At 47.9% G+C, this 26989-nt stretch overlaps 1 protein-coding gene and 1 long non-coding RNA gene across 9 annotated transcripts in view; one reads left to right on the forward strand and one right to left on the reverse strand.

The window, feature by feature from the left end:
- Positions 1 to 26989, reverse strand: part of RIN2 (Ras and Rab interactor 2) — a 207762-nt gene that overhangs the window by 16714 nt on the left and 164059 nt on the right. For 6 of the 7 annotated variants that reach the window (XM_027559602.1, XM_027559603.1, XM_027559604.1 and 3 more), the window contains 5 exons: positions 26718 to 26910; positions 23193 to 23304; positions 19495 to 19615; positions 11406 to 11497; positions 6716 to 7891 (listed from right to left, as the gene is read on the reverse strand). In XM_027559602.1, coding sequence (XP_027415403.1) covers positions 6716 to 7891; positions 11406 to 11497; positions 19495 to 19615; positions 23193 to 23304; positions 26718 to 26910 — 1694 coding nt within the window. The remainder of the gene's footprint in view (positions 1 to 6715; positions 7892 to 11405; positions 11498 to 19494; positions 19616 to 23192; positions 23305 to 26717; positions 26911 to 26989) is intronic. The other variant, XM_027559601.1, reaches the window with a different exon arrangement.
- On the forward strand, positions 7364 to 9540 carry LOC113903469. 2 transcript variants are annotated; one of them, XR_003514129.1, is made up of 3 exons: positions 7364 to 7443; positions 8068 to 8186; positions 8822 to 9540. It is a non-coding gene; the product is annotated as an uncharacterized LOC113903469 (long non-coding RNA). The 2 variants fall into 2 exon arrangements; XR_003514128.1 differs by lacking the exon at positions 7364 to 7443 and having other exon boundaries at positions 8017 to 8186.

A 26989-nucleotide genomic window follows, 5' to 3' on the forward strand; every position in this document is an offset into this window, starting at 1 on the left:
CAAAGATGAAGTGAGGTCACACAGCCTCTTGGCTTATTCAAGTTCTAGCATTCTTTCAAGAAAGTAAAGTAGAAGCAATAGAAGTTAACATTTGATGACAAGAGGCAGACCTCTTTTGTGGGGAACTCAAACTGCGAAGTGCAAACGTGCACCACCACGAATACCAATGGGCACATCTGTTTGCGCAGTTCCTGGGACAAGGGGCAGGACGGAAGCCTGTGCTCTGTGCTGGCCCTCACTTCAGCCCTGTCACAATGAATGGGGGCCCTCTCCCCGAGGCACAGAAGTTAAATGACCTTCCCTGGACGGTGGGGAACCTGGTTGTCCCTACCTCAAAGAAGTCAGGAAATAGCATAGTGGCCCTCGCTCTGTACGAGAAGGGCAAAAGGAGCTGCTTCTGTCTTTCGGTGCTAACATGGTCACCTCTGGCTGCACAGCTGGATTAAAAATCAGGGCTGAACTGGACGGGGTACTAAGTGCTTTCCAAGCATTCCAAACACTTTTATGTACTTTACATGTATTTAAACTACCCTTTGACTGACATGAATACATAACTCCTATGTGTTTTCCCTTGGGTCTTCTGAGCTATAGTCAGGAAAAGAGGGGCAGTCTTCTGTCTATTTAAACTAACTCTCAAAAATAGTATAGACGTGCTTTTCCTAGGCTGCAAGAGGTCGATCTTTCTCCTGCTCTGTACCTTTTGATAATGTACTAAGAGATCCTCTCCTTCCAGGTGACATGGACACAAGGACTAGCTCAGAGGTCAGAATCAAGGTGGTTTAACTCTTAACTCTGCACCACTGTGTCTCTCGGCCTCCTTTCAGAATGACTCTGTCTAAAACACAGCAGGTAACACAATAACTCAAGGGATTAAACCAAACTCTGAATTCAAAATTAAAAGCAAATCACACTAGATATTGAAGCTTGAGTTAGACTTATGCGTGCATGCTCAGTCGTATCCAGCTCTTTGAGACCTCATGGACTCTATGTAGCCAGCCAGGCTCCTCAGTCCATGAGATTTCCCAGGCAAGAATACTGGAGTGTGTTGCCATTTCATCCTCTAGGGGATCTTCCCAACCCAGGGGATTGAACCCACTCTCCTGCATTGGCAGGCAGATTCTTTATGAGTGTACCACTGGGGAATCCCCAGGTTTGAATGTTCATTTAAAAAAAATGACATGAAGCAAGGCAGTTTTAATTGTTTAAAACCCAAGGAATGACTTCAGACTTCTTTCTTACGCACACTATGCTCTCTGGTGTTTAACCACATTTCAGTATCATTTCTCTATAAAGAAAATAAAACACTCATGTAAGTAAATTGATGTTCTCTTTGAAATATGTGGGAATTGAATTTTAAGGCTACTTTTTCTTCAAATAATGGTAATACTCTTCAGAAAAAATACACATTTTGACAGCCACTAAAGAAGGCAAAACCGTATCTTGTTTTTTATTACTGACTTTTATAAATACAGTTGGCTTATCTGTATCTTTGTTGAGTGTTTGTGTGCAATTTGAATGAAGTAGAAAGTTGAGGATTGCTAACATTTTGGGAGTTGGAAAATTTTGTTTTTCTTGAAACAAGACTTGAAAACAGAGGGATTTCCTTAAGATTAATATCAAATCAGAAGTAAAAATTCTTTTGCTTTAAGAAAATCAAAACAGTATCCACAAAAATGCAACAAGTTCTGCAAAGTGTAGATTTCACTACCAGAAAGTTGGGACTAAGAGAATACCAGTTGAGAACACCAGCTGGGTTTCTCTTCTTCTTCAAAAAAATCTAGTCCTGTCCTCCTTTCCCACAGCTTCTGGGGGAGAGAGTGCTGAATGAGGAGGTGGGAATGTAAAGCCTAGATCTACAGAATTCCATCCTGAAATTCAGGAAGTTGGAGGAGGTATTTCAGTGCTGTAACCCACTTTGGGACTATTCTCTCGTTGGTTGAAAGAGACTGAGGCGGAAGTGGTATGATGTGAAAACCCACCAATAAGGAGCATGTGCTGGGATAACAAATGATGTCACAGGGTCTATATCTTACTGGGCGGGGCACTCAGGAGTGAGTACACTTCACTGTGTCCATGAAGTTACCGATCCTGGGCTTTGGAGGAGGATGCCAAATGGTATACATGCTTTTGTTAAAGCAGTTGCTTGTCCCTCCACGTACCACTTTTGCAGTGTGAAGGGTAGAGAGCTTGTCAAAAGGGAAACAGGATATGTGGCCCTGGAATCAAGAGGGAGCTGGGTCAAATGGGAACTTATCTTATCCTCCCATCAGGAGAGCAAAGCTGATGTCAATCAACCAACATCTGCTCAAGAACCTCTACATGGCAAGGTTTTGTGTGGCAGTGCTTTAAAGAGCAGTCTAAACAGAAGTCAAATTCTCTATGATAGGGCACCACCATTTAGGCTGGCAATTTTACAGCTTTGAGACTGTTTTTATCGTGTCATTCTCACCTGGAAAGTACTGCCCTACAGGGCTATGACAGGAGCAAATGGACAAAGTTGCAGTTGGGTGAGAGATATTTAGTTTTTTCACTGGCTTTTCTCTGTGCAACTGAAGAACTCCTTTGTGAAGAAGATTAGCACTGTATCCAAACACTAAATGCACATGCGTTCATATGGTTCTTTTTTATATATGAGGGATGGAATTCTACATGGGTTACAGCACTGAGATACCTCCTCCAACTTCCTGAATTTAAGGATGGAATTCTGTAGATCTAGGCTTTATATTCCCACCTCCTCATTCAGCACTCTCTCCCCCAGAAGCTGTGGGAAAGGAGGACAGAACTAGATTTTTTTTGAAGAAGAAGAGAAATCCAACTGGTATTCTTGAAAAGCCTTACAAGCATCAGTTGATACCGGTTCTGAAGAAATTTGAGGTTTGGAATCCTGGGGGTGGCATTTAAAGTGAATCCATTCAAAGTGAATTATAACCTCCCAGGAAGTGAGATTGGTGAAAATAAACAGATAAACCAGAGGAGACCAGGGCTGAATCCAATCTCCCCTACCCACCAGCAGCATAACCCTCCACAAGTCACTTTATACATCTTGACCTCCATTCCTGAATTTGCAAAACAGAACAAAATCTACACAAAGGTACCACCCGTGAGTTGATCACACAGTTCAAAGGAATCACTGTGTTAACAAGGTCTTAGTAAACTAGTGAGCCCTTCATTTAGGAATATGTAAAAAGATCATTTAGACTCCATTTTCTTGCCAGAGTCCGAATCTAAACGGGCACATTTAAGGGGATTGGTTTTCTAATCATTAGGATCACATCTTTCCTCACAACTGGGCAAGTGATGAGTTTCTTAGGTCACCTTCTGCTTTGGCTCGCCTTCCTCTTAATTTCAAAAGCCCAGCACATTCTCTGCACTTTTCAAAACAGAATAATGGTTTCATTGATGAAGCAACAGATAAGATGAAGCATCTGCTTTAATGCAAAAGCTTAAACAAAACAAACCAATAAAAAAGTGTGGCAGTGTGTCCCACATCCGCGTCCGCAGACAGTAGCACTCTGAGCTTCCTCTACCAATGGTGAGCCTACTATCCTAATTCCCTTGAATTTACAAATTAAATGTTTAAGTTAGTTTTCATTGAGATATAATTGACAAATATCATATTCCTATTAGGTGCATAACACAATTAAACAATGTTTTCCAATCTCCTAAGTTTCTTATGAGAAAATATGAACACAGGCACCAGCAAGGGAGAGGCTGCTGCTGCTGCTCAGTCGCTCAGTCGTGTCCGACCCTCAGCGACCCCGTGGACTGCAGCCCACCAGGCTCCTCCGTCCATGGGATTTTCCAGGCAAGAGTACTGGAGTGGGGCGCCATTGCCTTCTCTGGCAGGGCACTGGGGTAAGGTTCAAAACACAGGGTTTAAAAAAAATAAATTGGGTTGGGGGGCTTCCTTGGTGGCTCAGTGGTTAAGAATCTGCCTGCCAATGCAGGAGACACGGGTTTGATCCCTGGTCCGGGAAGATCCCATGTGCTGCTGGACAACTAAATCCGTGTGCCACAACTACTGAGCCGGCACACTAGAGCCTGTGCTCTGCAACAAAAGAAGCTGCCACAATGAGAAGCCGTGCACCGAAACTAGAGAGCAGCCTGTGATTGCCACAACTAGAGAAGAACCTGTGCAGCAACAAAGACCCAGCACAGCCAAATAAACAAAGTAAAAAAAATTTTTTTAATTTATAAGATTTTTTAATGTGGACCATTTTAAAAGTCTTTATTAAATTTGTTGCAATATTGGTTCTGTTTTATGTTTTGTGTTTCTGGCCACGAGGCACATGAGATCTTAGCTCCCCGACCAAAGGTTGAACCCACATTCCCAGGTGGTCCAGTGGAAGGCAACCACTGGGCCACCAGGGAAGTCCCCTCAAAAAAACAGGCTCTGAATCCAAAGAAGAAAGTTCAGAAGCTTCACAGGCTAGGCCGGGATAGCCCTGGACACCTGGCTCCAGCTGGCAGAACCCAGCCTTGCCAGGGCACAGGATGCCTGCTTCACAGGGCTGAGGCCAAGACCTACTGCCATGGCTGGGACAGGCAGCCTGGATGTCAGCTTCCCTCCTCCTCAGGACCTTAGATTTTTAGATGGAAAGCTCTATCTTTCCAGAGCAGCAAAGCGTTTGTGTCAAAGACTGCTGACCACATTCAAATCTGTTTTTGGAGAAGATGAGATCCGGGGCTCCAACCAACAGCAATACCCTATCTGAACTGGCACCTTCCGAGAAGCTAGGAGGAGAGTGTCCCCCGCACCCGCCGGAAGGACCGGCAGCTTCGGTCGGTGCTCACAGCATCGGCGGGGAAGGAAGGAAAGGCCTGGCTCCCCAGGGAGGAGCCTCGTCTCCGTGGGCTGGCTGGCACTGCGGCCACATAGCCCAGCGCTGACATCAGCGCCCGCCTGGCTCTCCCGCCGGGTGCGGGGTCTGAGCCGGTCTCCCCTGAGAGGCAGGCTCTGGGGGTGGGGGCGGGACCGAGAGGGCCCGGGCCGCTCTTCCGTTGTCTCGAAGGCAAGGGTTTCCATCCCCAAGGCACATCCTGGGGCACATTCCTTCCAGCTTTCTCTCCAGCAGCCGGGCTCTAACCACGCCCCACCCACCCAGGCGCAAGCCACAGGAAAACAAACAAGGCTTTGATTCCTTTGTGAGAAAATAAAAAAGCTGCTGAAACTCACTTCAAGGAGAGGGGGAGAGAGAGAGAGGCGGGGAGACCCCACCGGCAAACCACACGCTGTTTACTACTTTCCACAAACAGACCCAATCAGAAAGAAGCCGATTCCAGCTTTGCTTTATGAACGGCCTAGAAATGTCGGGTAGCTCTTTTTGATTGCTGCTGCCCAGTGAATGAGGTCTCTGAAATTTGTCCTTCAGAGTCAATCTTCTGAAGTTAAAAAAAAAAAAAAAATCTCTTAAGACTCTAGCCCTGGAAAAAGAGAGGTCTTGCCAAATTCAATCTTCCCTTGGCCAAAGTAACCATTAGCAATTCAGCTCTCCAATGAAGTTAGAAAGAAAGTTATTTCCCCTTGACTTTGGAGAAAACACCTTTCATGTGACGTCCAAAATTTGATACTTATTTTTAAAGATACACAAAACAAACTTGTCCATTTGACTTTTTTGTTTTTGCTTACTCCCAAACTTACTGAATTCTGTGATTAGAAGCCAGCAGGGCAGTCTCCCTTTGGGAAGAAGGGGGACAGGGAGGGGTTCCCTGGGGGCTTTGATGCTGTCACGTTCTGCTGCACTGGTGCTTGCTCCCTGTGGCAACTCACCCAGCTGCACACCGTGGCCTCTGCCCTCCTGAGGGTAAAAAAGGGCACTTTCCAACCAATACAGCACAAACCCCCATGGCTTGCTGAGACACACCTTCAGGAGACCCTCAAAGCCCACACAGAGCACAAAATCAGGCAGGCAACCAGAATGGTCCAGCCCTGAACAGACCCATCTGCGGCTCCCATTAGTCGCTCCCCAAAACGTGTCTGAGCCTGATGCTCAGCCCCCAAACCAGGTATATAACATGAAGTCAACTTCAAGAAGCTGTGTTTCTAGTTCAGATGAGCCCAGGGGGTGGAGTGTGTTGCTGTTTTGAACTCTGGAGAAAACGTCACCCAAGAGAACTAACACAGGATACACTGTCCTGCCAGGCCACAGTATATATATATACTATATATATATATATATATATATATATATATATATTTGTCGTTTATTGAACGTTGATTTACAAAGTCCTATTAGTTTCAGGTGTATATTAACTGATTCAGATATATGTACACAAACACATCCTGGAGGAGGAAATGGCAACCCACTCCAGTATTCTTGCCTGGAGAATCCCATGGACAGAGGAGCCTGGTGCGCTAGTCTGTGGGGTTGCACAGAGTTGGACACAACTGAGCGACTGAGCACATATACACACACATATATAGATACACACATATGTATTCTTTTTCAGACTCCTCTCATATAGGTTATTACAAACTATTAAGTATATAGGTCCTTGTGCTCTACAGTAGGTCCTTGTTGCTTACCTATTTTACCTACAGTGGGGTGTATCTGTTAATCCCAAACTCTCCATCTCTCCCTCCCTCCCCTTCCCCCTTTGATAACCCTAAGTTTCTTTCTACGGCTGTGAATTTCTGTTTTTAAATAATTCCACTGGTATGTATAAGCAATTCTATACACACACACATGTATTTTAAAGGCAAGGTGGCACCCACCTATCTGGTCTTCGGGGATCAGCGATTCGATGGGGGGGTCCAGCTCGGAGCTCTGGGACAGGTAGTTCTTCACCTGGGTCATGAACTGCCGGATGGTCTGCAGGAGGTCGGTGCTGGACACGTGGCACTCCTTGTTCTCCTGCAGAAAACTCACGTAGTCCTGCACCAGGCAGCCGAAGTAGGTGCGCTTGTCACGGGCCAGCTCGGCGATCCGGCGCACCATGCGCTTCTCCGGGGTCAGGAACGAGCTGAAGACGCCGCTCATCTTGCGGAGCTGGGACTTGACGAGCTTAGGCAGCACGAAGGAGCTGTTCCGCTTCTTCTTGGACTTGATTGGGGGGGCCATGGTCTCCTGGTCGCTCTCGCCGTCGTAGTCCTCCAGGCTGCTGTTGGTGTCCGCCTCGTAGCCAAACAGGGGCATGCTGCGGTCCAGGTCCAGCGAGTCGGAGGAGGAAGTGGAAAGGCTCATGTCACTCAGCCGCTGGCGGCCCGCGCGCCACGGGGCCCGGGATGCCGAGGCCGAGGCGGCGGCGCGCCGGGCCCTTGCGCAATCCCCCGAGGCCAGGACCGCCTCCGCCTCCGTCTCCGCCGGGGCAGAGCCCCCCCCTGCGCCGCCCGCCGGGCCCGCCGCGGGCTCCGGGCGAGGCCGGCCGCCGGTCAAGGTCTTGGCGCCGCCCTCCGCCTCGAGGAAAGACGCCTGCTTCTTGAGCCGGGGTGGAGGCACGGGGGTGGGTTTCGTTCCAAGGCGCGCCGCGTCCCCGGGCTGGTGCAGGGCGACGGTTTCCGGCATGCCGGCCGGGGGCGCCACGGGCCCGGCCAGCTGGGGGCCGGCGGGCTGACTATGAATAGCGGGCGGCGGGGGCCGGGGCGGCGGGGACCGAGGCCTCTCGGTGCCATCCGCGTTGGGAGTCCGAGTGCAGGGCCGCCGGGGGCCCCCGCCGAGGTCCTGGCTGTGCACTTTGAAGAACAGGGGATTAATAAAGCACAGGGCCCCGTTGGTCTGGCTGCACTCCAGTTCCGAGGGCGTCCTGGTTTTTATAGAATGCACTCCATTTATCAGGCAGAGCTGACGCGAGGAGGCCGGACTCACACCGTCGTCGCCGCCGTCGGAGGAGGGAGGCCTATGGGGAGGTGGAGGGTTTGGGGGTTTGTTGTCAGCTGGAGAGCTCCAAAAATCTGAAAGTCATTATCGTGAACACAAGAATGTAAATACAGTGCACTCGGCCTGTCCATCACAAACAGCACACTTGCCTGGCAATGCATGGCTTTGGAGGGGAGGTGCTATGCTGGAGTGTGGTGTTTTCCTTTCTCTCTCTCTCTTTTTGCTTTTAACTGCATTCCTTTACTGGAAGGGCTGGAAATGCTGCCAGGCCCAGCTGCGGGCTCCCAGGAAGGTTCGTGAGGCTTTGGGCTTCAAGGCTCTTGAGAAATGGCTTGGCTGTTGCCCACAGAGGGCCCAGCCCTTCCCCAGGTGAGGAAAAAGGAACAGTGGGAGCTGGGAGAAGGCTGTGGGGTGGGGGGGTCCCCGGGGAGGGGTGGGAGGCGGCTTCCCACTTGCTCCACCAAGAGGGAGTTTGCCCGCCCGGTGGCAGCACCCTTTCTGATGGATCCCCTTATCCTGGGGTGCCCTCCTCCACCCCCTAGGGCCTGCAGTTCCCCTTTAATGGGCAGGAGGAGCAGCTGGGTCTGTGGACATTACACAATCTGCCTGGGGTTTTACACATTCAGCATTAAAACCCAAAAGCAGGAAAAATGCACTCGCAGGGCCCATCAGCAAAAAAAAAAACAACAAAAAAAAAAACAGGACAGCCGGGCTCAGGCCAAGGATAAGTGCAAGTTCGACTGTCTTTGTGGTTTGCTGCCCACTCTTCCCAAATCTCCCAGCCTTCTAGCCGTGGCCACTGCGGCTCAGCACACTCTGGAGTGGGGCACATCGCTGTGACTGTAGGCACCCTGCCTGTGCGTCCTTGGACGGACAGGTCGGCCTTCCATGCAAATCGAGGGAGGCTGATAAATAAATACCTGGTGTCATTTCCATCTGGAATAGGTTGCTCTCTCTACCGCTTTGCCTTGCTGTGTTTGCTGAAACTGTGTTTCTTTCCTAAGGGCCCAGAATGGCTAGTCACCGGGATCCTGGAGAGAGGGTGAGGCCAGGAGCCCTGGGCCTGCCTTGTCCTTGCCATGCACACCCCTGACCTTGGCTCCTGTTGCCCGCTTTCTGTCGTCCTTCCTTCCCTCTAGGTCTGTGCTGTCCAACAGGGAAGCCAACAGCCACCTGTGGCCAGTGAGCGCTTGAAATCCAGCTTGTGCAACCAGGGACTCAATTTTCCATCTTATTTCATGTAAACCCATTTAAATGTAAAACTGAACAATTGCATTACTGGGAAACTCAAGTAGATCTGGAACTGGGGTATGTGAAACTACTTCTTCAGTTGTAAATTTAATGGAATCTAAATACTGATCCATGTATTTTTGCTGAAAATTTAGTGCCTGAATAGAAGTGTGCTGTAAGGATATAATATATACTGGATTTCAAACACTTAGCAAGAAAAAAAGAAGGTAAAATATTTCATTACTATTTAAAAAAATAGGGATGATATATTGAAATAGCATTTCACATAGTAAATAAATTATAAAATTAACTGCACCTTTAATCCTCTTTCATGTGGCCACTAGGAAATTTTAAAAGTGCGCGCTGACTAGCCTTACATATTTTTATAGTGGCCAGGATAGGGCTGCTCTAGCTCGAAATTTAACCCTCCTTAAATTCCCACTGTCAACCGTTGTTGAGATTTTGCAAATATAGAACGTGTAGTTCTTGTGTATGTGTTGTTCCCATACAGACTATAGAGCTGGGGAGTGGGCAAGGGGGAGAGACCCTATGGATCCTTAAACCCTTGCTGTGGCTGCCACATAGCAGACCCTCCAGAAACACTTGTTAGATGAACAAATACATGAGATACAGGGTTTTAAAAAGGGATGTCTCTTCACAAAATGAAGTACACAGTAAATATCACACGTTCAATATCTATGGGCTTCTCTGGTGGCTCAGACGGTAAGGAATCTGCCTGCAATGCAGGAGACCTGGGTTTGAGCCCTGGGTGGGGAAGATCCCCAGGAGAAGGGAAATGTTACCCACTTCAGTATTCTTGCCTGAAGACTTATATGGATAGAGGAGCCCAGGAGCCTGGTGGGCTACAGTCCACAGGATCACAGAGACTGGGACATGATTGAGCAATTAATACTTTGGCTTTTTAAAAAATTTTGCTTCTGGTGAGTGGCCACCAGAACAGATTTTTTTTTTTTTTGCCTTAGCCTTTTCAGGGCACAAGGGCTGCCCCCAGATACTCTAGTCCTTGAGCCCTGGCACGAAGCACTCGTGGCTTCGTGCAGGTGGACCACCTGCAGGTGGACCACCCACCTGGGAGACCCAGGGACAGAGGTCACCAGAGGAAACAGAGACCTGGAACACGTCCTCAGCAGGGCTAGAATCTAGGTGGTGATGTGACCTTAAACTCAGGAAATGCTCTGAACTCTTTCCAAGGGGTATAAAGCTCAGTGGCAGAGATGGCATGACTTTTCAGCAGGGACTCTTACATGGCCCTGGTATTTTTACCAGGACTCTGCCTCCTTGTCCTGCAACGCAGCTGCCCATCAGGCAGGCCTTGGTTGCATGTGGCAATTCTTCTGAGGCAATCTAGGTTTCAGAGAGGAACATGACTCTTAACTCCAGGCTTCTCTGTGAATTCTGCAGGCTCCCCTGGCAATGGCACCCCCTTCAGAACAGATTCTTTAGAGTAAGGGGAAAACGTGCCCAAGGAAGGACATTTCTTATTTGCTGGGTCAAGTATCACAGTTTCTTAGGTTCTAAGAATCCTGGGACTTGCACTTCTGAATCCCAAACTCTCACTCAAATACCATGGCCTTGTTGCTCATCTACCTGAAGACTGGAGCCCTGAAATCTTAAGAGAATTCCCCTTTCCCATCAAGGAGGAAAACTTTGTGTGTGTGTGTATGTGTGTGTGTGTGAAAGTCAAATGCACACAGATTCCCTAGGGCAACAGGACCCAGAAGTGACACTGGGGCAGTGGTGTGTCCTGAGCCCCTACCATCCACTGCCCAGCACGGGCCTGGGTTGAGAGGCACGAGGGGAAGCAAACATCTGGCTGGCTGGAGTAGGGATGCTCGGCGGGGTGAGGGATGTGGCCGAGAACACCAGGGCCAGAACTGAGGCAGAGAGGAACTGAGACAGATGTTCCCTGGAAGCCTGTGCAGTCAGATTCCTCAAAGCACAGAAGTGCCATCTACGCCGTGCGTTCTAGAATAAACTCAAGCAGGGGAGGTGCCTGCGCCGGACTTCCCTGTCCATCAGACATGGCCATTCCCCAGCAAGATGCCATAGAAAGGCAGGACCTATGACAGACACCTGCTGGACATTTGGGGGAGCACAAACTCATCAACAGGAGGTGCTGGGGAGAATTGTGAGAGCTCCCCAGGCAAACCTAGCACCTGCCTCTGAGAGCTGGTTCAATGCTTGACTTAGAAAAAGACTCTCAAAAGGTGTGACTCAGGGCCTCCTGAAGTTCTGCCATGGAGGTGAGGGTTACATTCTGATGCAACAATGTTTCAGGGGCCACTGGCTCTGCTCCACACATGCATGACAAGAGACTGGGCAAGGGCACCCACTTACTTAGTCCCAGCTGGGCAAGTTCTTCAAGCTGAGCCTCGGTCTTGGCTGTTGAAATGGCATAAGGCAACTTCAAGGTAAATGGCAGGACGTCCCTGATTTTTCAAAAGAGAGAATACACATGATTACACATCTCATTTCTGTCTCTTGCTTTCATTTCCATCCTAGAAAGGTTTCAGCTGAAAGTATTTTATTTTCTTGTAAGTCTAGTTGATTTACAGTGTTTCCAATATACAGCAAAGTGATTCAGTTTACTTTGCCAACAAAGGTCCATCTAGTCAAGGCTATGGTTTTTCCAGTGGTCATGTATGGATGTGAGAGTTGGACTGTGAAGAAAGCTGAGCACTGAATAATTGATGCTTTTGAACTGTGGTGTTGGAGAAGAGAGTCCCTTGGACTGCAAGGATATCCAACCAGTCCATTCTAAAGGATATCAGCCCTGGGTGTTCTTTGGAAGGAATGATGCTAAAGCTGAAACTCCAGTACATTGGTCACCTCATGTGAAGAGTTGACTCATTGGAAAAGACTCTGATGCTGGGAGGGATTGGGGGCAGGAGGAGAAGGGGACGACAGAGGATGAGATGGCTGGATGGCATCACTGACTTGATGGACGTGAGTCTGAGTGAACTCCGGGAGTTGGTGATGGACAGGGAGGCCTGGCGTGCTGCAATTCATGGGGTCGCAAAGAGTTGGACACGACTGAGTGACTGGACTGAACTGAACTGATAGTCTTTTTCCAGATTCTTTTCCATTATAGGTTATTACAAGATATTGAATACAGTGCCCTGTGCTGTGCAGTAGATCCCTGTTATTTAACTACAGCTTTATTTCAACATCGCATCATATCCAACCTGACTTGTCTTGACTGGTGACTGGACTGGGGGGTCATGACTTCTGCCCATGCAGGACAGACTGAGTTCCTGGTTACAGATCAGCAGTGAAGACTGAGTTGCATTCTCAGGCAGCTAAACTGTATCTAGAGTTAATATTGGACTCACTGACTATGATGGTTGATCCATCATGCAAATAATACATTAGGTATCAATTTGCTACCTGCTCTGGATTTTGGGGCTTCTCTCATAGCTCAGTGGTAAAGAATCTGCCTGCAATGCAGGAGACCCAGGTTCGACCTCTTCCAACAACACAAGAGAAGACTCTACACATGGACATCACCAGATGGTCAACACTAAAATCAGATTGATTATATTCTTTGCTGCCAAAGATAGAGAAGCTCTATACAGTCAGCAAAAACAAGACCAGGAGCTGACTGTGGCTCAGATCATGAGCTCCGTATTGCCAAATTCAGACTTAAATTGAAGAAAGTAGGGAAAACCACTAGACCACTCAGGTATGACCTAAATAAAATCCCTTATAATTATACAGTGGAAGTGAGAAATAGATTTAAGGGCCTAGATCTGATAGACAGAGTGCCTGATGAACTATGGAATGAGGTTCGTGACATTGTACAGGAGACAGGGATCAAGACCATCCCCATGGAAAAGAAATGCAAAAAAGCAAAATGGCTATCTGGGGAGGCCTTACAAATAGCTGTGAAAAGAAGAGAAGTGAAAAGCAAAGGAGAAAAGGAAAGATATAAGCATCTGAATGCAGAGTTCCAAAGAATAGCAAGAAGAGATAAGAAAGCCTTCTTCAGCGATCAATGCAAAGAAATAGAGGAAAACAACAGAATGGGAAAGACTAGAGATCTCTTCAAGAAAATTCGAGATACCAAGGGAACATTTCATGCAAAGATGGGCTCGATAAATGCTATGGACCTAACAGAAGCAGAAATGGTATGCACTTAACAGAAGCAGAAGATATTAAGAAGAGATGGCAAGAATACACAGAAGAACTGTACAAAAAATATCTTCATGACCCAGATAATCATGATGCTGTGATCACTCACTTAGAGCCAGACATCCTGGAATGTGAAGTCAAGTGGGCCTTAGAAAGCATCACTACAAACAAAGCTAGTGGAGGGGATGGAATTCCAGTTGAGCTATTTCAAATCCTGAAAGATGATGCTGTGAAAGTGCTGCACTCAATCTGCCAGCAAATTTGGAAAACTCAGCAGTGGCCACAGGACTGGAAAAGGTCAGTTTTCATTCCAATCCCAAAGAAAGGCAATGCCAAAGAATGCTCAAACTACTGCACAATTGCACTCATCTCACACGCTAGTAAAGTAATGCTCAAAATTCTCCAAGCCAGGCTTCAGCAATACGTGAACTGTGAACTTCCAGATGTTCAAACTAGTTTTAGAAGAGGCAGAGGAACCAGAGAGCAAACTGCCAACATTCGCTAGATCATCGAAAAACAGAGTTCGAGAAAAACATCTATTTCTGCTTTATTGACTATGCCAAAGCCTTTGACTGTGTGGATCACAAGAAACTGTGGAAAATTCTGAAAGAGATGGGAATACCAGACCACCTGGCCTGCCTCTTGAGAAACCTGTATGCAGGTCAGGAAGCAACAGTTAGAACTGGACATGGAAAAACAGACTGGTTCCAAATAGGAAAAGGAGTATGTCAAGGCTGTATATTGTCACCCTGCTTATTTAACTTATATGCAGAGTACATCATGAGAAACACTGGAGTGGAAGAAGCACAAGCTGGAATCAAGATTGCTGGGAGAAATATCAATAACCTCAGATATGCAGATGATACCACTCTTATGGCAAAAAGTGAAGAGGAACTAAAAAGCCTCTTGATGAAAGTGAAAGAGGAGAGTGAAAAAGTTAGCTTAAAGCTCAACATTCAGAAAACAAAGATCATGGCCTCTGGTCCCATCACTTCACGGCAAATAGATGGGGAAACAGTGGCAGACTTTATTTTTGGGGGCTCCAAAATCACTGCAGATGGTGACTGCAGCCATGAAATTAAAAGACGCTTACTCCTTGGAAGAAGTTATGACCAACCTAGATAGCATATTGAAAAGCAGAGACATTACTTTGCCAACAAAGGTCCGTCTAGTCAAGGCTATGGTTTTTCCAGTGATCATGTATGGATGTGAGAGTTGGACTGTGAAGAAGGCTGAGCACCGAAGAATTGATGCTTTTGAACTGTGGTGCTGGAGAAGACTCTTGCAAGTCCCTTGGACTGCAAGGAGATTCAACCAGTCCATCCTAAAGGAGACCAGTCCTGGGTGTTCATTTGAAGGACTGATGCTGAGGCTGAAACTCCAATACTTTGGCCACCTCATGCGAAGAGTTGACTCGTTGGAAAAAAACCTGATGCTGGGAGGGACTGGGGGCAGGAGGAGAAGGGGACGACAGAGAATGAAATGGCTGGATGGCGTCACCAACTCAAAGGACATGGGTTTGTGTGAACTCTGGGAGTTGGTGATGGACAGGGAGGGCTGGCGTGCTTCAATTCATGGGGTTGCAAAGAGTCGGACACGACTGAGCGACTGAACTGAACTGAACTGGATGTTGGGCCCCGACTCCCTGGGTGGGAATGTGTGGTCCTAAACTGAGATGTGTTATCCACTCCCTTTTCCACGGTAGGTTCTCAGTGAATGTCTGTTGATTTTACTTGTGAGGGGTTCCAGCTGGAGCCCACACACTGTCCTTTGTGTGCTGGTGGCAGACCTTCCTCTTGAGTCTTCAGGTAGTGTTTGTCTAACTGTGATGTGTGCCTGAATCCCTGAGGGTCTTGTGAGGCTGCGCTTTGATTCAACAGGTCTAGGGGAGGCTGAGGTTTGGCATTTCTGCCAAGCTCCCTGCCCCTGGATCACACTTTGAGCAGAAAAGTGAAACTAAAGGACCTCATGAGACAACCCTGCCCCTAAACAGTCTGATGCCATGTATGGACCGGGAAACACATGCACTGCAGCACTGCAGACCAGCAGGCCCAAGAGGAAGGAGCTGGGCTTGCAAAAGGATCCTGCCATGGCCAGAGCATAGCGTCACCACCGAGACCTCCTGCTTTGTGATCTCCTGCTTTCTCCAAAAGGGCAAAGGCAGACTTGAGAAACATTTGCTCATCTTCATACACAAGGATCTGGACTTCCCTGGTGGCTCAGATGGTAAAGATTCCGCCTGCAATGCTAGGAGACCTGGGTTCGATCCCTGGGTTGGGAAGATCCCCTGAAGAAGGAAATGGCAACCCACTCGAGTATTCTTGCCTGGAGAATCCCATGGACAGAGGAGCCTGGTGGGCTACAGTCCATGGGGTCACAGAATCGGACGCAACTGAGAGACTAACACTTAGACACAAGGATTAGGGTCACGCTCTCAGCACTGGTGAAATCTAAACAGGATTCAGCACACAGCCTGGCCTGATACAGATGGGAGAGAGTGTGCTTCAAATAAATAGATGAACGAACGTGCAATGACAATAACGACTTCTCAGGAAAGGACTTTTTTTTTTTTTTTTCCCATTGATGGTATTGATCTCACAAAGAAAGTATTCATTCATTCATCCAGCAAAGTCTATGGTCATCCACAATGTGCCAGACGCTCTTCTAGGTGCTTCAAACAAAACAAAGTCCACACCTGCGTGAAGCGTCACTCCAGTGGATGCCAGCAGACAGAGAACAAGAACGCAATTCATAGAATCTATGAGAAGCGGATGTGCTCCATGGATAAAAATAAAGCACAAAAGCGGAAAAATAAAGGGGGTTCACGTGTGAGAGTGGGCCTCACATTCCAGGCAGAGGGAACAGCAGGTGCAAAGGCCCTGGGGTGGGAGAGTGTCTGGCGTGTATGAAGAACAGCCAGGAGACACCTCCCCACCCATGCCTGTGGTGAAGTATGTGAGGGCAACGCCTGGAGTGTTTGTCTGCACAAGATGCTCTGGATATTTCCACTGAAGAAAGTAACTACACCAAACAACTTGTCGTTTACAGTAAGACTGGGCAACACTCTGGGCTATAGCAGATTAAATCTGGACGAGCAGAGAATCTTGGGGCCCTTGAGGCTGTTGACAATGAACAACAAATTAGTAAGATCGATGAAAACAGCAAAACAAGAATAGAGTGTAACAGGGTCAGGAAGGGCTCACATAAAAATATTAGGAGCTGGCAGTCAAGAGGCTCCTCTTTCCAGGGTGTCAAGCCAGGGTCACATCCTGCTTCCAGGAGACCCTTCTTCCCCTAGATGCTGTGATCACCTCCCTCTATTTGTCCCCGTGCATCTGTTCTGGATGAAGCAAGTGGAGTGTCAGGGGACACAGCATTTGTGTAAGAGCTGCTGCCTGACCCAGGAGAGGTCATGGACCTGATGATAATCTTAAATGAAGGCTAACGAGAACCAGAACTTTGTAACGCCAAAGCATCATGCAAATATATGTTTCCATGGCTTGCCCACTTCATGAAAACCTACTTTCTTTAGACGATCTGGGAGGAAAACCACGTATTGTCTGACTCAGGCGGGTTCTTTACCACTGAGTCACCTGGGAAGCCCCAAACAAAAACCAACCTACGTTTATTTTAAGATTTTACTTTGCCCAGCACAGTACCTAGAGCCTAAAACATCGCGTGCTTGGTTTTGGTTTTCCTTGATGACAGAGATGGCAGGAAACCACACCTGTCATTCACTCACGGGTGGTTTTAGGCTTTGATCTACTAGAAAATTAGATGTTGTTTGTGAGTCCTCTCCTGCCGTGTTGGGCAAGGGCACAATCCAGCCCCTCCTCACGTACACCCACAAAAGAGGGTGCCTCCTTCTCACCTACACCCTGGCTCTAAAACTCTCATGATAGACAAAATAAATCCATCTTTGTTAAAAATGTTTCACTCAAGAGTGTTCGTACCTGCGTACTCATTTTATTTTTTAATTTTGTTTTTACTCCATGTGTACATTTTCTTAAGAGGAGGAGACTGGCTATTAATCACAAAATGTCAACAGAGGGGTCTGCCTGTGAGCACCTATCTTGGCATCATGTGGGTAGGTCACCAAGGCTTCTATGGACTCTGTCCCCTCTAGTCATCCAGTGGCCCCGGACAGCGGTCCCCAGTCTACCATGACCACCGATGGCAGAGATGATATCTTTCTCAGGCTGCCAAACCCTGTATTCTGGGTGGGACGATCTTTTTTTTTTTAAACTTATTTAGTTTTAATTGAAGAATAATTGCTTTACAATATTGTGTTGTTTCTGCTATACATCAACATGAATCAGCCATAGGGACACATATGTCCCCTCCCTCTCGGACCTCCTTCCCACCTCCTACCCCATCCCACCCCTCTAGGTTGTCACAGAGCCTAGGTGGGACTATTTTTCGTAACAACAGCAGGCCCATCAAGACATGAACTATGGCGTGTGAATGCTGGCCAACCTCGCCTCTGGCCCACATGCCAGGTTGATCGTCGCTATCAGGGGCTTGCGCCACAGCAAGTGTGCATGTCTGGGGATGTGGGGGTTCTGCACTGCCTTCCTCAAATGAGTGGATTCCCTCACACCCGGGCAGGTGGTGTGGGGTTCCGGTCAATCCCATTTAGGGGTGTAAAAGCCCTGTTTCTTCCCCCTCTGAAAGTGCCTCCCTCATCAGGCTGCTGACCGTGGCTTCAGCTGGCCTGGTCTGGGGACCTCCGGGAGTGGACAGCGTGGTGCCTCCTCTACCATCCCCCACCAAGGGTCTAGTCCAACAGGTGCAACAAACACCTAACTCAGTTTTTGAGAAACAGCCCATATATTAAATTAACATAAAATAACCCGATTCCAAACAGACTTCTCAGCCACGGGTGGGATGGGGATGAGAAGTATCTTTTGCAAAATACCCCAGGAACACATGCCCATCTCTGCTCTGTCAGCTGCAACAGATGTGCAGAAAAACCCAGGGAACCGTGCCCCGCCCCGCTCCCCGCCACCCCCGAGCCAGGCTACCTGAGAGGAGGCAATGTCAGCCTCTGCAGACAATGCATTTCGATCCTGATTCACAGAAAGAATCCTTGATTTGAGAAACCGGGGTGGCTCACAAGAAAAGAAAGAAAGAAAGGCTTTCCCAATTTGCGCCCTCCTGACACTTGTTAACATCGGGGTTTGGGGCTTAGCTTCATGTAGACTGAAACAGTTCCTTTAGTTACAAAAAAGACAGGGGTACCCAGCAGGCCTGAAGGAGAGGGACACAAGATTTAGGGGCTGAAGGCACCCACAATTCTAGATGAACTGCATCCACTGGGGAGTTTTCAGAGACATTAGGACCTTGATTTATTTTGAAGTAGAAAAGGATATATTGCTTTGCCAGGCAAAGGGGGACAGGGAAGGCCTCTGCCTTGAAAACCTATATGTTCCAATCCCAGAGGAGTTTTTTTTTTTTTTTTTTGATTGGAGTATAGCCAGTTAACAATCCTGCGATAGTTTCAGGTGAACAGCGAAGGGACTCAGCAACACACACACATGTATCCATTCTCACCCAAACTCCCCTCCCATCCAGCCTGCCACAAAACATTGTGCAGAGTTGCCTGTGCTATACAGAAGGTCCTTGTTGGTTATCCAGTTTATTCTTTTTTGAAAAAATTATTTATTTGGCTGTACCGGGTCTTTATTGCAGCATGTGGGATCTTGTTCCCCAGCCAGGGATTGAACCCAGGCCCCCTGCATTGGGAGCACAGAGTCTTAGCCACTGGACCACCAGAGAAGTTTCCTATTCAGTTTAAATATAACACTGTGTACATGCCCAACCTAAACTCACTAACTATCCCTTCCACTCCCCCCTCCCCCCGGCAACCATAGGTTCCTTCTCGAAGTCTGTGAGTCTGTGAGTCTCTATTTTGTAAGTTCATTTGTATCATTTCTGTTTAGCTTCTACATATAAGGGTTGTCATACCATGTTTCTCCTTCTCTGTCTGACTTCATTCAGTGTGACACTCTTAGTTCGATCCATGAGTAATATTAGGATCTTTAAACATTACAGGTTTGCATCACAGGTCCCTTTCAAAGTGAGTGTGTGATTTTACATTTACAGGGGCCAGGGCAGTCATTTTGATCTTAAGCCTGGGGATCCTTTTACCTCAGGGGCCAATCCTTCCAGGGACATCCAATAGCTGACAAGCCCTCCAGAGCCCCCTGCCCAGGGTTAATCAAGAAACCTGGGGGCTGTTGACAGCACAGTCACCAAGCAGCGGCTTGACATCAGGAGACAAAGGGAGCCTTACCTGCTGATGCAGTAGAAAGCAATGAGCCGGAATAAATCCGCAAAGCTGATTCCTGAGCCTTCCAGGGAAAAGGCTGGAAAAGAGAGAGTTCGGAAACCAGCTGAGTGTCCCCGAGTGCATCCTGGGAAAGGAAAGGCCCTCGATATTGCTGGCTGGGAGGGCAGGAGCATCTCCGGGCTCCCCGACCAACTCCCGCGCCTGATGGGAACCAGATGTACGGAGGATGCATGGTGGTGGGAGATAGGCCAGGGGAGGGTGGGCGGCCTACAGTAAGTCCAGCCCCTGACTCATCAGAGCACGTGCTCCAGTGCTTGGTAAACAGAGCAGCCCAGACTCAAATTACACAACTATCTTTTTTTTTTAAGTTCAGGATACAAAACTGGGCGGAGTCAAGGAGTCAGACGGGCTGGAGCCAGAGGCCAGCAGAAGGCAGGGCTTGGGGGGACACCAAGGCCCCCCCAGCCCTTGACCCTCCCAAGCCAGACCTCCTGGATCACAAATGTGCCATTTGTGGTTAAGACAAAAGGCAGAAGGAGGGTGAAGCCTGGAGGATAACACAGGTTCCCATACATCAGCTTGAGCTCGACTTCGCAGGAAAGATGCTAAAATTGATTTACTTCGAGAGCCCCCGCCCCACCCCACTGCTGCCACTAAGGGTGCAACCTTCCAAGAAAGAAGTATTCTGGCAAGACGGTGTGCCATTTTGTAAATCTTCCAAATGATAGAACAGAGAGAGTGGCTTGACTTCAAAAATTCATGTATTTGCCAACCACTCCTTATGCTGTCTTGGCTGAAATACCACCCCGGCAGCCCTTCTTCCAGAAATTCTCCAAAGAGCTTCAGTTCTGTGACAATTCCCTAACTTCAGATGAGTTTCTCTCCCTTCCACATCCTCATTCATTTTGCTTATTACTTGCTTATGTTGTATTATTTCACTTACTTACTATTTCTTTAGTACCCCTACAGATATACCCTGACTGACAAACACAGAAAGAGAAACACGCCCATATGTACCACAATTTTGTGAGTGGAGTAAAAGGGAACGAACTTGAGTAGCTTAACATCTCTGGCCTTGGTTTTCTCATCTGTAAAATGGACAATAATTATACTTCCCTTGTCTCCCAGAAGGAGAGTAGTGGGTAGTGGAAATTTTTAAAAAATGGAGTAACTTCTGTGAAAGCAGTTCTATGCAGATATGAGTTGGTACTTATTATGCAAAACACTGCTCAGATGTTACGATGAAAGAGCTATGGGGTTTTGGGTTTTTGGTTTTGCTTTTTATGTTTATTTATTGGGCTGTGCTGGGTCTTAGCTGTGGGTGCACAGGAGCTTTAGCTGAGGCATGTGACCTTTCAGTTGCAGCATGTGGGTTCTAGTTCCCTGACCAGGGATCACACCTGGGCCCCCTGCATTGGGAGCATGGAGTCTAAGCCACTAGACCGCCAGCAAAGTCCAAAAATATCTATGTTTTTAAGGCCAGCCCTTCCTCGCAAAGAAGGCAGACCCTGCCTGGGAAGGGGTCATCATGGGAGGCCTGTGGTAACCAGTTATAGGCAGGTTCATGTTTTGCTCAGACTAGGCAGACTAGTTCTTTCAGCTACTTTAAAACCAGATAAGTGATAAAGATCTTTGCAAAATAGGGAGGAAAATCATGCAGCCAGGGAGGGATCTCAGACAAACAACGAGAGAAGTTTAAAATACAAAACACTAACTGTACTTATTGTAGGAAGGGAAGGTGGGTGGGATTTGCAAGGTGACTTATCACGGTAAACTGTGGAAATTGTTGTTCATTTGTTAAGTTGTCCGACTCTTTGTGACCCCATGGACTGCAGCACACCAGGCTTCCCTGTCCTTCACTATCTCCTGGAATTTGCTCAAATTTATGTCCATTGAGTTGCTTATGCCATCCAACCATCTTGTCCTTTCACCCTCAATCTTTCCCAGCATCAGGGTCTTTTCCAATGAGTTGGTTCTTTGCATCAGGTGGCCAGAGTATTGGAGCTTCAGCTTCAGCATCAGTCCTCCCAGTGAATATTCAAGGTTGATTTCCTTTAAGATTGATTGGTTGGATCTCCTTTCAAGTCCAAGGGACTCTCAAGAGACTTCTCTAGCACCACAGTTCAAAAGCATCAATTCTTTGGCACTCAGCTTTCTTTACGGTCCAACTCTCACATCCATACATGACTACTGGAAAAATCATAACTTTGACTAGACGGACCTTTGTCAGCAAAGTGATGTCTCTGCTTTTTAATACACTGTCTAGGTTTGAAATGGCTTTCCTTCCAAGGAGCAAGAGTTTTTAAATTTCATGGCTGCAATCACCATCTGCAGTGATTTTGGAGTCCAAGAAAATAAAATCTGTCACTGTTTCCACTTTTCCCCCATCTATTTGCCATGAAGTGATAGGACTGGTTGCCATGATCTTAGTTTTTTGAATGTTGAGTTTTATGCCAGCTTTTTCAACTGTGGATGTTAGAAGGGATTTAAAAACCTCTTAGATTTATCACCTCTTGTCTAGCTGACTTTAAAAAGCCAACTCAGCATCGCCCTTTCTCACTTAATATTTAATTCATTGTCTTTCAGAGGGCGGGTTTGAAATCTACCTTTTGACTCCCTCCTAATGTAAATAAACCCGCAGATCATTAGCCAAGCTTAGTAACTGCTCAGATGACTCTGCACGTGGGAGCTTTTCCCTGACGTCAGCGACCTTGAAGAGGTCTGGGGGTAAACATCACAGGACCCCGTCTACAGCTGACCTGAGGCCAGTCGTAGATCACACAGAGGCTGGCAAGTTCCGCTGGGGCCAGAAACATCTCCTCCAGATCCAGTTAATAGATATTTGGCTCAGCAAGACTCTGAACTCCAGGCTGAGTGGAAGCCTGTACCTGCCCTCAAATCAGTCTCGGGATCTTTGGCTCCTTCCAAGACTGAGGCTGCTCAGCTTATAAATAGAATCTGGCCTACATCAGTATACAAACTGGCCTTCACACCTGGGCTTGCTCACCTGTGGCTGAGAGAGGCCTCCCCCTTGGGGCTGTAGGTCCACCTTCTGATTGTCGCTGGGAGGCTCACAGGGCATCAGGATTGTATGTTCCCCTTTTCCTTGAACACTTGACCTCCCAAAGACTTCACGTTTCCAGGGACCACAAATCAGCAGAAAGAAACCAACACTCCTGATTCTCTCCTTCCAAAACTTCAGCCAATCCATTTCTCCAAAGAGCTCTGGATTCAGCCTATGACCAGTTGCCCCTTTAGAACACTGTAGAAGGATGGCCTAGAGGGGACAATCCCCTCTAGGGCTATTCAAGGGCTGTGCAGACACACACTTTGGAATGAGATCCCCAAAAAAAGACTGTTGTGCAGCCTGTCCTTCAGCTTAGCCATCAGCAAACCTGGGGACCACACCCAGTGTAACTGGGAAACTAGCCTCTGTGAGGCCCTGTCATTTGCCAGGCAACAGACTGTGAACCTTGCACACAGGCTGTTTAACCGAACTGTCAACAGCTCTCTGAGGTCACCACCATCCCATTATACAGATAAGAAAACTGAGGCTCCTGTGCTAGGTTATCTACAGAGGATAAGTGACAGCTCTGGGACTCAGACCCACGTCTGTCCATCTTCAAGTTGCAGGCCCTCTCCCCCTCCACTTACTTAAAGACCTCACTTCACCAGGACCTCACCACCTGACGACCACTTACTGTATGTGCTTTCCTTTATGGCAAATTCCTTGAGTGGGACTCCAAATTCACAGGGCAGGCGAAGGCAGAGGACCTTCTTCTGCATTTTGGTGGATTTACGAACCAGGAAGATCTAGAGGAGGGAAAAGAAATACAAGCTTAGGAGACATCTAGAAGGCTGGGACCTGGGTGTGTCCCTGGGAAGCTATACACGTAGCTTCCATGCATGGAACCCCTCTTGTAGCCAAACTTCAGGGCTTCAGGTGCACACTGCTGCCATGGAAACTGATGAGCCAGCAGGCCACGGATGCCCACCTTTGGTAACCAGTCTGAGGAGGATCCCACTTTCTCTTTGATGGGAACTTCTCCACAAGACTGAGAACCTCCCCAATCTGTGAAACATTTTCAGTTTGGTGACTATTTTACAGCTCATGATACATACTCTCCAGCCTATGTCTGATAAGGTGTCCTGGCTGATGAACCCTAAATTCTAGACACAGGTAACACGGCTCAGCCATTGGTGGAGAATTGGAAGTTCATTGGCTAGTCTGGCTCATGGGTGTATTTAAGATAGAAATCTGAATTTGTTGCCAACAGTGGAAGAGCACAGGTCTTTCACTTTACACATGAAAATCTGAATGGCCAGTGTCTCTTGGAAAACGGGATAATAAGGCAAGACCTGGCTTGGCCACATCTACTGGAGCTGAAAATGGGAAGTGCTCTGAGGTTCGCTCCAGCCAAGATGCAGGCTGGTGGTCCCTTTACTCCTGATTCACTTTGCTTTACAACAACTCCCTCCAATTCTAAATGGTGTCTTTAGATGTAAGTTTAAACCAGCCCAAGTCCAGTGCTGATCTCAGGAGACCATCCAAGCATATGTTACTACAGAGCTGGGTAAGCCACATACAGCTGTGCACTGCACAAACCTGGGGGCATCATCTACCCAGGGTGTCATCTACCTGATGGGCGTCATGACAAACGAAGTGGTACTCCCTGGAGTTTGTGGTGTGGTGGCCTGGCTGCAGGCCGGTTTCCTTCTGTGACTCACGACCCTTCTCCAAGGAGACCATCCTGTCCTTTTTCTTCATTCCCCTTTGCTCTGTGTTTGGATATCTGCTCCTAAGGTTCTGTAGTCTTTCACTTTTCCCACCTAATTGTCATCTCTTTCTTGATGTCCGGTCAATAGCTCCTAAGATACTTTTATGAGGGGAGAAGGGGCAATGGGAACTGGGTGTCTGTGGAAGACAGGAAGGTCATCTTCAGGGCTCTCTTTTTCCGCAGTGACCATAGAGAGGTGGCCACAGAATGTGCCAGTTGTGGGAGTCAATAGTTCTGGGTCATCCTGAGGCAGAAGCAGGTGTTCCCACAATGCTTTTGTGATGAGGAAAAGCCTCAAAGTACTGCTAGGAGGCAGCTGCTGGTTGGTGGAAAGAAGTATCTCTCCCTTTGGGAGGTAGGGGTCTCCTTGAGTCTTGACGCTCAGGGAGGGTACAATCTCTGAGCCTTATCTCCTGAACATCCAAAACCTTAGGTCAGCAGTTGGCAGCACATGGCCTACAGACCAAACCTATCCTGCCACTTGCTTTCATAAATAAAGTTTTATTGACATACAGCCTGCTGCTTGGTCTACATACTTAAACAGCTGCGGCTGCCCTATGATGGCAGAGTTGAGTGGCTGTGACAGAGGCTCTATGGCCACAAAGCCCCAGATACTGTCATTCTGACTCTTCACAGAAAGAGTTTGCCGATCCTTGTCTTAGGGCTATAGATGAATTAGGGATGGTGGCACCCTAAGGACCAGATGCCACTAAGGTTGGTCTTTCAAACCTTTCTCTTTCATACACCCGCTCCTCCTTCTGTTCAGGATCTTTGCTTCTCCTGGTGAACTGTGGCCTCTCTTCTCCTTACCCTGCCCTCAGCCTCATCCCATCAGGCAGATCCTGCAGAGGGATCCAGTAGGTGGAGAACCTCCTGCCTGACTTGCTCCCCACCAGTTTCCAGCAGGAATGGACATGCCTGACTCCAGGTGCTGGGGTGAGTTGCTAGGAGGTTGCCTAGCAACACAGCAACCTCCCTCTTTAGAATTTTTTTTTGCAGAAATACAAAAGCAGACAACTCAACTTGCAAAAAGTGGGGGCCTCACAGAAAGGATCCTGATCATACAGACCTAAACCAGAGGAAACAACCTGGTGTGACGGCCAAGGAATTCTCCACAAGGATGATTCAATACTGTGCCTGTCCTCCCAAACGTGTTCCAGCAGAGGACTTAGTCCTGTCTGCTTCTGTCGGATGAGGAACAAAGACTCACTTGTGAGTCAAAAAGTAACAACCGACAAGCTCTGGCTGATAGGAAACTGGAAAGTTTATTTTTGTGTCCAGCTGTTACAACATTCCTCAGCCAGCTACTGAAGGAATTTTCTCCCCGCCTCTCCATCTATTTCTTAGTTTCTATCTCTTGTGGTGTGTTGTTTCCAGTCTTATTTTATCTGTGATTTATTGTATTTACCCTTGTTTTAGAAGTCTACATTGTACACAATCGCTGTCCCCAAGAACTTTCTATAATGGTGGAAATGTTCTATACTTTGCATTGTCCATTCAATATGGTAGCCACCAGACACTGGGGATAGTGAGATCTTAAAATATGGCTAGTGCCACTGAGGAACCAAATGTTTTATTCTATTTTATTAATGTAACTTAAATAGCTACATGAGGCCAGTGGCCACCATGTCAGATAGCACAGAATATATCTACCTATCACTGAATAACATTTTCTAAGAAACTTCTATAGCATCATGGAGTGGGCTTGAGTTAGATGAGACTAGCCTTGGGTGAAAGTGAAAGTTGCTCAATAGTGTCTGATTCTTTGCAACTCCATGGATTATACAGTCCATGGAATTCTCAGGCCAGAATACTGGAGTGGGTAGCCTTTCCCTTCTCCAGGGGATCTTCAACCCAGGGATTGAACCCAGGTTTCCTGCATTGCAGGCAGATTCTTTACCAGCTGAGCCACACGGGAAGCCCTTGTGTAGCCTTGGGTAGGGGGGTGCTGAAGAAACCAAACTGGGCCTTGATTTGTCACTGAGACCACACAAGGGAAAGAGGATGACACTGGCAGCCAGAGTAGACAAGATTACAGATGTGGAATTTTTGAAGGTTGGGTCCTGAATTGGATGGCTGGACCCAGGCCAGGGCTCCCAGGCTCATAATGGAAGGAAAACCACAGACTGAGGACCCCACAACCAGGCTCATCCTCCATGTCACATCTCAAGAAGTCAGGCCCGGGGCCCGTGGCCAGCGGCCCCTCCTCAGTACCCAGGTGCCCTATTATCCCTCAGAGTCTTGAGGTCCCAAGGTCACTGAGCATATGAAGGGCTCTATTTTGGGAGCTGCTCAAAGTTTCCAGAATTTCTCTGCATTGTAACGAGACACACAAACTGGGAACCGTGCTCCCTAGGGGCTGGGAAGAACTCTCTGGAACTCGCCGTCTTTCTCTTTAGGGAAGTGACGGCCCTGCCCGCCTCCCCAGTTGCCCACTTAGGGTCTTACCCCCGGAGGCTGCGCTTGCAGGACTCCCGCCGCCTCCTCCTCGCTCAGGCTCAGCTGCAGCCATATGGGGTGGGTGTGCAGGAGTCGGTCCAAGATGCTGAGCCTGTTGGAGAGGCTGTCGTAGCCCGAGTCCCGGGGGCAGGTCTTGGCGTCCGTTTCCTCGGAGTAGTGATCGTCCTTGTGCCTTACCATGCTAGGAGAGAGAGTTGGCAGGGGTCAGACGGCTGCAGCAAGGTCTCCCTCATGAGGACAGCACCCTGCGCTCTCCTTGG

The sequence above is a fragment of the Bos indicus x Bos taurus genome, chromosome 13 (assembly GCF_003369695.1).
Source record: "Bos indicus x Bos taurus breed Angus x Brahman F1 hybrid chromosome 13, Bos_hybrid_MaternalHap_v2.0, whole genome shotgun sequence".
Classification (NCBI taxonomy): Eukaryota; Metazoa; Chordata; class Mammalia; order Artiodactyla; family Bovidae; genus Bos; species Bos indicus x Bos taurus.